At 38.7% G+C, this 13,637-nt stretch overlaps 1 protein-coding gene across 27 annotated transcripts in view; it reads right to left on the minus strand.

Annotated features, from left to right (window-relative positions):
- LOC126586223 (phosphoglycerate mutase-like protein 1) overlaps positions 1-13,637 on the minus strand; it is a 53,846-nt gene that overhangs the window by 16,896 nt on the left and 23,313 nt on the right. For 2 of the 27 annotated variants that reach the window (XM_050250964.1, XM_050250962.1), the window contains exons 2-5: positions 11,506-11,573; positions 10,810-10,917; positions 10,578-10,657; positions 9,295-9,457 (exon numbers count right to left, since the gene is read on the minus strand). The exons of 2 other annotated variants lie outside the window; for them this stretch is intronic. In XM_050250964.1, the coding sequence (XP_050106921.1) occupies positions 9,295-9,457; positions 10,578-10,657; positions 10,810-10,917; positions 11,506-11,565 (411 nt within the window). In that variant the 5' untranslated portion in view covers positions 11,566-11,573. Of the gene's footprint in view, positions 1-9,294; positions 9,458-10,577; positions 10,658-10,738; positions 10,918-11,505; positions 11,574-12,751; positions 13,011-13,637 lie in introns of those variants that run through there. 23 more of the 27 variants (XM_050250988.1, XM_050250980.1, XM_050250982.1 and 20 more) reach the window with 19 other exon arrangements.

Here is a 13,637-nt window from a genome sequence, read left to right on the forward strand (position 1 = left end):
GATGAAGTATTTGAAATGGTCGCGGCCCTCGCGTCGTTACCCTCACAATCTGGTAAGTCTCCACTCTCAATTTTAGATTCGGTTTTGGCTAACAAGTTACTTCCATCAATTGTGCAGCCACCTACACTGGAATTGAAGCCATTACCTTGTCACTTGAAGTATGTTTTCTTGGGAGAAGATCAGACATTACCCGTCATCATATCTAGCTCACTCACGGCCCAAGAAGAAGACAAGTTGATAAGGGTGTTAAAGGAGCACAAATCTGCCATTGGATAGACCTTGGCGGATATCAAAGGCATTAGTCCCACCACGTGCATGCATCGCATCCTTTTGGAGGAGGGAGCTAAGCCATCTCGCGAGGCTCAACGTCGCCTTAATCCACCGATGTTGGAAGTAGTAAAGAAGGAGGTTATAAAATTGCTTGATTGTGGTGTTATATACCCTATTTCTGATAGTCGTTGGGTGTCTCCCGTGCAGGTTGTTCCAAAGAAGTCCAGAGTCATGATGGTGAAGAATGAAGAACAAGAGCTTGTACCCACTCGTGTGGTGACCAGTTGGCGTGTTTGTATTGATTACAGGAAGTTAAATGCCATGACAAGGAAGGATCACTTTCCGTTGCCATTCCTAGACCAAATGTTAGAAAGGTTAGCCGGTTATCAATTTTATTGCTTTCTTGATGGATATTCCGTATATAACCAAATTGTGATAGCTCCGGAGGACCAAGAAAAAACAACGTTCACGTGCCCCTTTGGCACCTTTGCATACAAGCGCATGCCATTTGGTTTGTGCAATGCCCCTGCGACATTTCAACAATGCATGGTGAGTATCATTTCTGATTATGTAGAGAAAATTATTGAGATATTCATGGATGATTTTAGCGTGTTTGGTAATTCATTCGATCATTGCTTGAGTAATCTGACCTTAATTTTGAAACGTTGTGTTGAAACGAATCTTGTGCTTAATTGGGAAAAATGTCACTTCATGGTTAAGCAAGGTATTGTTCTATGACATTATTTCTGAAGAAGGCATTGAAGTGGATAAATCTAAGGCAGACCTTGTTCGTCACTTACCCTCTCCAACTTCGGTTAGAGAGGTTCGTTCGTTTCTTGGTCACGCAGGTTTTTATAGGCGTTTCATAAAGGATTTCTCCAAGATTGCACAACCACTATGCCGATTGCTTCAAAAAGAGATGGCTTTCGAGTTTGATGATGCATGCTCCACGGCATTCAAGCAATTAAAACAAGCTCTTACTTCGGCTCCCATTATCACACCTCCAGATTGGAGCCTTCCATTCGAGTTGATGTGCGATGCTTCGGACTATGCGATTGGTGCTGTTTTGGGGCAGCGAAAGAACAAACAACCTCATGTTATTTATTATGCCTCTAGGACACTAAATGATGCTCAATTAAATTACTCCACCACTGAAAAAGAATTACTTGCTGTGGTATTTGCATTAGATAAGTTCCGATCATACTTACTTGGTACTAAAGTTATTATTTTTACTGATCATGCAGCTCTCAAGTATTTGCTCACGAAAAAGGAGGCCAAGCCTAGACTAATTCGATGGATGTTGCTTCTACAAGAGTTTGACATTGAGATTCGGGATAAGAAGGGCGTGGAGAATGTGGTGGCTGACCACCTAAGTCGAATGGTGCATAAGGAAGCATCGCCAATTTCTGAAACCTTCCCCGATGAGCAATTAATGTCTATTCAGGTAAGTGAGCCTTGGTATGCAAATTTGGTAAACTTCCTCGTGTCTAAACATATCCCTAGCACATTTAATAGGAATCAACGTGATAAGCTTAAAAAGGATGCTAGGTTTTATGTTTGGGATGATCCATACCTTTGGAAATTTTGTCCCGATCAGATTGTACGCCGTTGTGTGAATGAATCTGAGTTTCAATCTATTTTAACATTCAGTCATTCATATGCATGTGGGGGACATTTTGGCACCCAACGCACTGCCCTTAAAGTCTTAGAATGTGGGTTTTATTGGCCAACCATTTTTAAGGATGCTAGGACATTTTGCCTTACATGTGATCGTTGTCAACGAATGGGTAATATAAGTGCTAAGGATCAAATGCCACAACACCCTATACTTTCTGTTGAAATATTTGATGTGTGGGGAATTGATTTTATGGGTCCTTTTCCGTCATCACATGGTTTTCTCTATATCTTGTTGGCGGTGGATTATGTTTCCAAATGGGTGGAAGCAAAAGCCACCCGGACTAACGATTCCAAAGTGGTTGCAGAATTTGTGAAGTCTAACATATTTGCTAGGTTTGGAATGCCTCGAGTTCTTATAAGTGATAGAGGTTCACATTTTTGTAATCGCACAATCAAGGCACTGCTTAAGAAGTACAACGTTACACATAGGGTTTCGACACCTTATCATCCTCAAACAAGCGGGCAAGCCGAGGTGTCAAATCGGGAGATAAAACAGATTCTGGAGAAGACAGTTGGGCCAACAAGAAAAGATTGGAGCTTGAGATTAGAAGATGCATTGTGGGCTTATAGGACCGCCTACAAAACACCCATAGGAATGTCCCCCTTTCGGCTTGTGTATGGAAAACCATGTCACTTACCTGTGGAGTTGGAGCACAAGGCCCATTGGGCCGTGAAGAAGTTCAACATGGATGTAGATGAGGCGGGAATTCATCGTAAGCTTCAATTGAATGAACTTGAGGAAATACGGAATGAAGCTTACGAGAATGCTCGACTTTACAAGGAAAAGACGAAGACCTTTCATGACAAGATGATTCGCACCAAGTCCTTCTCTGTTGGACAAAAAATGTTGTTGTTTAATTCTCGTATTCGTCTATTTCCGGGTAAGCTACGTTCACGTTGGATTGGACCCTTTGTTATTACTAATATTTTTCCTCATGGTGTAGTCCAAGTTCGTAGTTTCAAAACATGTCAAGAGTTCAAGGTGAATGGGCATCGCGTGAAGCCTTACTACGAGAGCTTTGTAGAACATGATGTGGAGGAGACAACCCACTATGCCGTGGGTTCCCATGAAGGTTGATCAATGTGGCATCGTCCGGCTGGAAGACGTTAAAGCAAGCGCTTCTTGGGAGGCAACCCATTTATTCTGCCATGATTGTCAATATTATTGCTTGTTTAATTATTTTTGGGTATGGTTTTTTATTTTGAAACATTAACAAATATGCAAAGGATTTTAACATTAAATTTCATGGAAATGAACAGGAAACTGGGAAATAAAGAAACACAGCATAATACAAGAGGGAGCCTTCACAAAGGCTGCTTAGGAGAAGCTTCAGTAGTCGGCGGAGTCTCAACAGTCGGTGGGGCCACAGAAGGAGGAGGTATCGGAGGTTGATCATTTGGAGCTTCACTACGCGGTACAGCCCCAGAAGACAAAGGCAAATGCTGTTGGAACAAACCCACAAACCTCCGATGATCAAGTAAAATTTGACCATCAGATTCCTGCATCTGGTCAATTTTCCTCTTCATGTTTGTGGCATAGTTGTTTGCGAGCTTGTGCAACTGTTTATTCTCATGCTTGAGTCCTCTAATCTCCTGTTTGAGACTCATTACTTCAGCCGCCAACGATTCAACTTGACGGGTTCGAGCAAATAGGCGTTGGGCCATGTTGGACACAGAACCCGCACACTGCACACTAAGAGCCAGAGACTCCTTAACAGCCAACTCATCAGACCGTCTGGAAAGCAGTCTGTTATCTTTAGGAGTGACAATGTTCCAGGCCACCACCGCAGCAGTCATGTCATTTTTCATCATCGAATCCCCAACGGTAAGAGGACCAGTAGAGGATATGAAGGATGGGCGCCATATGTTATCTGGAGAAGGCGGGGCTACCTCTTCACCAAGGTTCAAGTCAAAACGACGGTCGGAAGGGCCAGACATATTTTAGAGGTTTTGGAGAAAGAAGAGATTGGCTAAATCCAGAGGTTAGAAGTGCAAAGGGGAGTTTTACAAGCGGAATTTCAATGCACTTTGAAATGAACTACGCACCTCTATAAAAAAACAGCACTCGATGAGGCCGATTCCAGTTATCAAGGAGGCACTCGCTTTCTAAAAAGTTGGGCTTGAAACTACGGGCCAATCTTCCTTTTCTAGATTTGTCCGCACTTGTCACATGCAATCTCTGCCCTCAACGAAGCTTAGAACTCGAAGCGCAAATTCAGGATATTAAAGAGGCATCTGCTTTATCAAGACGTGTCAGCATCTGTCAATTGCACATCTGCGTTGCGTAAATCACGCGCAATCTGTCGAAGATTTCTGGAGAAGCGGAATGCACGTGAAGTCTACTGTTAAATTATCCCAGGCTTGCCGAGACGAGTAATGGAACAATGCCTTCCCAGCCATTAAGAAAATTCTATAAATGTTGAACTTCATAGTGAGGCAGCCTCACCCAACTTTCAGCCTCACTTAACCTTTCATCCTCTCTGAAATGGCTTTCCAACAAACCATCTCGAGTCACTCTGTATTCCTCATTCCTTGTGATACTCCTGCGAACAACCCATCCGGAGCAAAAGTATTTCATATCATGAAGGTAGAAAGCAAGAGTATCTCATATCATGCATTCTCCGTGTCCTTTTCATTGTCTTTGTTCTAACCTGTAGGACTAGGAGAAGGAAAGCAATCAGCCAGCACTTGGCATCAATCTTCCGATCTGGAACCGACTGCTTGGAACCCCTTCCTGATTGCTTACCTAGCCTTGCTCTCGAGTACTCATCTTCATCATCTTGTGCTTCCTCTTCGTCTACCACATCTACCTGGAGAACAGATAAGGGAAGTGAAAATGATACCTCGAAGCATGTGGAGACAATTTACCAATTCATCATCAGCTAGGGACAAGGAGAAAGAAAGCAAGAGGTGGGCACTTGGAAAGATTGAAGAAAGAAACAGACCAATACCTTTACCTCGTGCCTGCCCGCCGTGCAGAAGAAACAAGCAGAGAAGAATACAGACTGCACAATCAAATCATCCCAGTAGAATGAGTCTGATTTGAAACCAAGGAACTTTCATATTTCTCGCTCAGAAATACAAACCAGTTCGAGATCAAAGCTGTGGAAAGATAACAAGATCATCTATCTCCAAAACCAGATTTGCGTTCTTACACTCTACTCTATCTATTTTTTTTTTGTTTACTTTGCTATACTTGTCATGTTTATTCGTTGTTTGTTTATTTGCTTGTTTTTGTGTGAGTTTATGCTTGAAACATTGAGGACAATGTTTGATTTAAGTGTGGGGGGTAACCATTGTTTTGCATGAAATTCGTAGGAGTTTATCACCCATTACTTCTAATGTTGTTCCTTGCTCTTTTAAGTGTTTTTAAGGTATTTTGGAGTATTTTAGTGTGTTTTGACATAAAAATCCGAAAATCTCATAAAAATTTGAAAAATTGTTTTGAAAAACAAAAAACAAAAACAAAAAAGAGTTGTTTTTGTTTGTGTCTTAGGGTACCTTCCAACACAATGATGAGGATTTGGTTTTTAATTACATGACTGTTAAAGAGAGTTATAAACATGGATGAACATTTGATTTACTCTTTGGTGTATGCTTGGTTGTGCTTATAATTTATGAATTCACATACAATCATAAAGGAAAAATTAGTTTTTGTAACATGCTTGAAGGAAGAAACTCAAACAAACGCTACAACCTTGTGAGACTTGAGCCTAAACGTTAATTTGAGAGTTGATAATCTGTGCATTATTGTTTTCTAAAGTCGTTGCATGATCTCATTTTTCTTTGTTTGGTTACTACTTAGAAGGCGTTTCATCATTTAGTTCCAAATGCTAGAACTCATGCCCATTTCATTCAAAGCATGATATTGATTTGCATAACACATATTCAAGATGAAGTTGTGTAGTTACCACCACCAAAGCCAAATTGCCGTGTATCCTACTTCATTATTTGTTTAAGTTAACCCAATTGAGCCTTGTTAGCCTACGTTCTTTGTTAACCCACGTTATCCTCACCTAACCTAGATTAGGACCATCCATACCCTTGTTCTTAAAGCATAGTAAAGCATGATTCAAATTGAATTCCTTTTGAGTAATGTTTGGCAGAAAACAAGTGTGGGGGAAATGTTTCTCATGTAAGTAGTGTGCCATAGGCACGGGTGGAAAGAAAAGAAAAGAAAAATTCGTGCTATAAAAAAAAAGTTGAATTTGATCCTAAAGAGTTGTTTAAATCTTTCCCTTATGTCTAAAATTTGATTTCTTCAATCTAAGTGAATTCTAAGTTCAAGTTCATTACTTTATTTGCTATTGCTTTAAGAACGTTTGTTTTCCCTTACTTTCATTTGTTAGCCAACACCCCAAGCCGCGTTACAACCTTTGACTTCAATCTTGAGTGTTATGTGTTTCAATTTGTGGAGTTTGAATTTGGTATGAGCATATGGTGTCACTGGTTCTCGCATCTAAGTAGTAGCATTCCATTCATGAGATCATATCTAAACATGCTCCAGAAATCGCTTTCTTTGTAATACATATATGTGAGCGTTCGTTTTCATGTTTACATCAATCTTCTCACATATAGCTAGTATATGGTGTGTAGTTAGAAAATCTGAGTGAAAATTAAGTGAATATCTTGTAAGGACTTGAGCATAAGGCCTGTTACTATATTCAAAACATTGTTTTAATTGCTTAAATGTGAACTAGTAAGTGGTGACTATGATTAAGTATGTGCTTAAGTGTGAAGACAACTAAAATATGTGGGGATGACAATTTTTAACATGTCATGTGCATTGGAAATCCCTGAGGCAAACGTTGGAAGGTTTAGGTTGGGTTTTGTTCGTTTTGTTGGTTTTGTTTTGTTTAGTTATTTTGTTTTGCTCGAGGACTAGCAAAAGTTAAGTGTGGGGGAATTTGATAGGAGCATATTTATGCGACTTAGTTAGCTCGTTCTTGCGCATTTACGTTGTGTTTTCTTGGTTATTTTAGTGTTTAAAGTCATTTTTGTGTGTTTTCATATTCCAAGGACAAAGTATGCAAGAAGATGCATTTTGGAGGCCTTTGGAGCAGTTTCGGGTTTGGAATGGATAGTAAATGCATGGAGCAAGGTGGATGGACGAAATTGAAGACTAAAAAGGCTAAGAATGTGAAGAATTATTGTACAAAGGATAAAGAACTCAGCCACCAAAGGGTGTCACTCCACAATGCACCTTCCTTGCCGTGTAATCACCATTGTATTCCCTTTGGATTCCCATGCCATGCTTAATCACCCTTGTCCCCTACATTATTTCTGATTTGATGCCTCAATACATTTAATTATTACACTTAATTGCTGCATACCTCTTGTTCCCTTCACCCATCAGATTTCATACAACTTTCACAACCATTACATGCACCAATTAATGCTCCATCAGCCACCCTTGGAATCCCATGCCGTGTGCAACACATGTGGCTGCACCTTTGACTCATTTCTGAAACATTTCACCTCCCTTTTTATTTCTATTCAATGTGCACAATCATTCATGCTCCCTAGCTGCAACATCACTCCATTTTACCCTCCATACTTTGCATCATTACTTCATTTTCATCCTTGGACCGTTGCACACCACAAATTCACCCTCCTTGCTGTGCACTTCCTCCATTGCCTAACCTGATTCTCTAGGGTTTTTAGAGCCTATATATACATGTTTACACCCTTTGGCCAAGGAGGATCTCCCATATTCATCATTCATCACAGAAAATTCGTCCATACACACCCTAGGCAGCAAAACACCCCAAAAACACCATTCTAGTGCCCAGAAAACATAACAGCCATTCCACCTTCTTCCACCCTCTTTGCCGAGTTCTCCACCACCCTCCAACCATCAAACACTCCTCCACACTCACCCTAAACCTTTCCATACCATTCCCCATCCATTCTACACCATAAAACTACCCAAAACCTGTCCACAACCCAATCTGCCGCAAGCAAGGGAAAGGAGAAATCTTGGATGCACTTGCTGCCAAGTTGGAGCATTCTAGGTGTTTTCTTTCTTTGGATTTTAATGTCTAATTCATGTAATCTTTGTTTTGCTTTAAGTATGATTGGCTAATTTTGTTTTGGCTAAGGGTGTATTCAAAACCATGATTATATATGTGAAATAAGTTGATTACTTCCAGTTATCGTTGCATAAGTCGTGAATACAATTTGCTTAACCGTTGGATTTAGAACTTATTCTTGCATGATGATTGAGAGTGCACGCTTAATTTGCATGCTTGAATTTGGTGCTAGGATATAAATTTGTTTCACCTAATCGTTATGAATTTATATTCGCAAGTAGTGAAGGTCGCTAGTCACGATCGTGTTAAGCAGATTCCTGGAAAAAATATCATGCTTTTCATAGTTACAAATGTCTTGTCGATGTTTATGATTTCCAAAGAATGTAATGATTCTAACTTGTGTCTTTATCATGTTGTTCATATAGAGAAGTTGTTAGGAATAATTTGTTTGCGATGCATATTCATCCAATTCAATAATTCTAGGGAAATCTGAAGGTTAATTTAAGCGGACTTAATTAACTTGGAGTGTCGATGTTCATAACTTATTGAATTGATAACTGGAAATTGATTTACGTTGCATATATTTCATGTGTGGAGAAGAAACCCTTAGCTATTCCATCATCCATTGATTCATCACAATTTTGTCTTACAATCTGTTTTCTTTACAATCTGCCAAATTAATTTAATTTCGTCCAAACACAATTCCCCCATATTTTGTTGAGTCTTAGTCATTCAAATCTGTGTTATTTTGTGTTCTTAAGCATTTGGAGTCATAAACACTTTGGATTTCGTCCAAATCAAGTTCTAGTTTCTTTTTGAGTCAATTTGATTGTTTTAGGCAGTTTTGAGTGCTTTAAATCTGTTTTGAGTCATAATAGTCTTGTTAGAGTCTTTAAGTTTAGTTTTTGTGTTTTTGAATTAATTTATATTAGATTAGCACCCCTAGTTAATCCTCAGTTAGAGCGATCCCTACTTACATCATTACTACAATTGTCACAAATAGGGTTTAATTTGTGTGTTTAGTTATTTTACGCATCAGCAATGTAACTATCAAGGGACAAATCAAATAAACAAACCTGCCTAAGAAAACTTAGCTTTCTTCCATACATATTGGAGATAGCCACTAGGTTAATAATGTGCAATAATTGAGGATTCACCCTTTTAATTGAGGATAGACGTTCCTCCCCCGACCCTTGCAAAGCAAGGAGCCTTGTAGGCTTGGGGTCGCCTTTTTAATTGAGGATTCACTCAAGTTCAGTTCAAATAAAAAATAACATCAAAGAAGTCAAAGCATTTTGGTTCTTAACAGACATACCAAATGTTCTCGACAAAGCTCTACTGCAATGATTGGCGGGCAGTTGAGACTTGAAATTGAAGGGCGTTCACTATTTCCTGCATTTTCCACCATTAGAGGCAGTACGTCCATTCCATCCTTGTAACCCTCGCCTCCAAATACTCCAACAGCCGTTTGCAGAGTCCTATTCGTTCAAATCAACTTTAATTACAGCGTAACATAATCTAAAAATGGAAATGTTCCTCCAGGGAGGAAGAATCTTCCTGATCAGATTAAGCAAGTTCATCAATTGTAACTTGGCTATTGCATTAACAAAGAAAGTTCCAGAAAAACCAAGCTTAATTACAATGAAACAAGTGTAATATATTTCTTTTCTTTTCAGTAGCTTGGAAGAAAAGATAATTTAAGATTTGGCTCAAATTATATCATCTTTTCAACATAAAATAACTAAGAAAAGGCTCCATTTGCGATAACCTCTACAGCCCTAAGTACTAGTTATCATGTACTCTGTGAATTCCGAATCATAAATAAAAGAAGTTATTTTCATACTTCTGTCATCTTGTACCAAAGGGGTAGAGGAAGACCTAGAAGGACTTTGGAAGAGACTCTAAGAAAAGACTTAAGAGTACTTGGATCTAAAGGAAGACGTGACACAGAACTGAGCACAATGGCGTTCTAGGATTCATATAGCTGACCCTACTTAGTGGGAAAATGCTTTGTTGTTGTTGTTGTTGTTGTTTGTCATCTTGTACCAAGAACTCTGGGAGTTGCTGTCACTGACTACCAGTGTCTATTCATGTCATAGTAAGAATATAATACCCATGTCCCGAAATCATACAGCCAAAAATTTCTCTGAAAAGAAATAGTTATGTTATACAACTTCGAAATTGTTTCTATATGCTAACCAAAAACCTAATAAACAAAAATCTCTTGACAGAAGAAATTACTGTTTAATATCCAAATGACCCCCCAAATTACCATATTTTCGACTCTAAAAACTACTGCTAAGACCAAGATTCTTGAATACAAGTACAACCCAACCTTTCCGTTTCATCTCTCCTCTCAAGCTCCTGTATACATACAACTTAGTCCAACTAACCAGATTACGCCTTTACAGTTTTTCAATTTTTTTTCCAGAAGAAGATTCACGAAACGGATCCTTTTCTACAATGATTTTGTTTGTTGCACTCAACCTTTCAAGCTGAAAATATTTCAACAAAATATAGAGAGATGAATAAAAAACACTATCCAGGACACAAAAAGACAGAGAGGTAGGCTAGATTCCACAACTATGGCGTAAGTACCTTAGCAAAGGAGATGTGATGACCAACTCAATCCTCTTGGAAAGCCCACATTCATGAACATGCTTACGCAAATTATCAACCTGCCACCATAGCAACAAAACAATTCATAAAATTATCTTTGATGACAATGTCTTTTGTTTGTAGTAGGAAAATATCGTTACAGGCTTTGTAGTTCTCGAAGTTTTCGTAACATAGCATCTGTAGAAGAAAAAGTCCATGATTTTCTTCCCACCTGCTGCCAGCCTAGTGGAGTAAGTTGTGCATCAAAATATTCAGGTTTCATGTATGCTTTGTAGTTCTTAGCTCCTTCTACATTGTGGATTCCTTGTCCATGCCTCACCTAGATGAACGGATTTGTAAGACCACAATGCAATGATTTCGCAAGACAAAAAGACCAGAAGGAAGATAATCTTGAATGTCCTAACGAAGAAAGTTGAGGTTCCACCATAAAACCAATTGGTAATATGGGGAGTAGCCCAACTTACTTATAAGCCCATGCAAGGCCCCTCCTCCCATCAATGTGGGATACACGTCCCCTCACGTGTGGCGAAATTTCAAGCCTAACACGTGGACAACACAACGGGGTGACATGGAGCGCTCCTCCCATCAATGTGCACTCTCAACACGCCCCTCACGTGTGGTGAAATTTCAAGCCTAACACATGGACAACACAACGGGGTGACATGGAGGACGTGTGGCCGTTTGGCTTCACACGTGAGACAACCTGCTCTTATACCATGAAGAAAGTTGAGGTTCCACCATAAAACCAATTGGCAATATGGGGAGTAGCCCAACTTAGTTATAAGCCCATGCAAGGCCCCTCCTCCCATCAATGTGGAATTCACTCTCAACACTCAAACCAAAGAAAAGTACGGCTTCAAATCTACAACAAACAGTGTGCAAATCCAAAATCAAAGTCGGTACCAACCAGGTGAAGAGTTTTGCATCGGTGCAGCGGAAACAAACTTGGACCTGAACCATTCTCCATATATGCAGCTTAACCATAGAATGAGAGTACAATCAAAATAAGGACTTCAATCCAGTATTTGGTGAAAATTATAGACATAAGTATATAGCTGTAGCTCAAGAATTTGAAGCTTGGCAATGATGAAAATCACATGTTAAAGAAGAGATTCATGTGCGTTTGTAGCTTTAGCCCATGAGAAGTTCGACCACAAATTTCATAGATCTTACAATCAGCCATTACACTAAAAAATTTAATAACACGGCATGTTACTGTTTCAAAATCATCATTTGTTGCAGAACCCAAATCTCCAAGAACTATTAACTCTTTTCAAAATCATTGGTTTTCGATTGAAACACTAGTGAAGACTTTGGGGAAAAAATTGTAGTTACTAGGACATATTCTTCCTAGGAGTAAATTACCTACAACAGAAGCCTGTCACAGTACAAGCAGAGTTATGGAAGTGAAGTGCTATAGAACAGTGTATTGTCAAGAATCAGGTAGTAGCACCAACCAAAGTGCATTTTATCAAATGTCATGAACTAATACTGTACATTGTCAAGCATCGGGTGCTATCACCATTGAAAGTACAAATCACAACTATCATCGAGAACTCAGTCCATTGTCATACACAGATTTTATGCGAAAACTTCGAAACTGTAATTTTGTCTGCCTCTAGAGTGATTTTATCTCCACTTACTATCAACCTTAAAAGCCTTGGCTCTCACATTGAGCACTCGAAAAACTATAAATTGGGTTAAAAACAATTGAAAATAAAACAAATGAGAAAGGATCTCTGGAAAAACCAACAGCAATCACTATCTCTCACTTCGCGAGCAGTGGATTTCAACCAGAAATAGAAAAAAGAAAGCAAATTTAACAGTTCAACTTCAACCCAGTTACTTCAGGCCAAAAAAGTTTGGGGACAGATCACCATTCACCAATGAGATGATCCAAAACCAAAATCATTCATGCAGTTTGGATTGGAGAATTTGATGATGTAATTCTAATAAAGCCAGGATCTTACCATCCAAATTCATAAATCAAAGATATCAAACAACCATCTAAGATACTATTATCCAAATCATAAAGTAATCTGGGAAATTAAAACAAACCCATGTTAAAGAATTCACCAAAAACAAATTGCAAGTTAAGAAATTAAAAATATATGCTATGAATACGAGAATAGTTTGGAGATGGGAGAGTTTACTAGGGCAGGGACAGACAGAGAAGATAAGCAAACTGCAGAAGGATGGTGATATCTGGGCAGTGGGGGAAGAGAGGACTTAAAGAGCAGGAGCAGTGATGGTGATATCTGTAAGAGTGGGATCAGAATCCTGCTTTCTACTGTCTCTACTCCAAGTGAGAGACTTACTGTCCGCGACTCTGTCTGCACCTCCCAATTTTTCCTTAACTTTTGGACACGGTTTCATCTCTCTTGTATATTGTAGACTGTAAAACAGGAGCCTCTTTTTTTTTTCCATTTTTTTTAATTCTTATTTAAGGCAATCCCTCGTGAAACTCAAAGGCATTCTCAACGTCAAACTCAATCTCACTTTGTCCATGAAACGTAAATTCTACAATTGGAAACCTGAAACTTAAATTAAATTCCATTTTGCCCATACAGTTCACGTCCATAAACAAATTTGTCAAAAGAATAATGATAGGTAGACGATGGTTTTAAATCACATTATGTGATTGTTATTTATTGGAATATCACTTAACGTGTTCATTTTCTATTAGTGACATATCATTTAATTTACAAAACTAGTTTTAAAATTTGATCTATCTAACATTACTCTGGTTAAAACATGACATGAGTGAGACCCAATTAGGTTGAATTGTAAGCCATGTGGACCAAAATTATAAAAGAATTTAATTTTTTTAAAAACGTTAAACGTTTGATAAATCTATGGAAAATTAAATGTTATATGAAATAATACACCTTTTTTATATTGTTATATAAAATAAAATTTTAAGATATTTGTCATTAACTTTCCAAAATCATTAATGACATTGTGGAGCAAAAAATAATCACAAGGCGACACGTGAATTTTTGGATAAAAGAGGACAAAAATACCCTTAAGGCATACCGG

The sequence above is a fragment of the Malus sylvestris genome, chromosome 10 (genome assembly GCF_916048215.2).
Source record: "Malus sylvestris chromosome 10, drMalSylv7.2, whole genome shotgun sequence".
Lineage (NCBI taxonomy): Eukaryota > Viridiplantae > Streptophyta > Magnoliopsida > Rosales > Rosaceae > Malus > Malus sylvestris.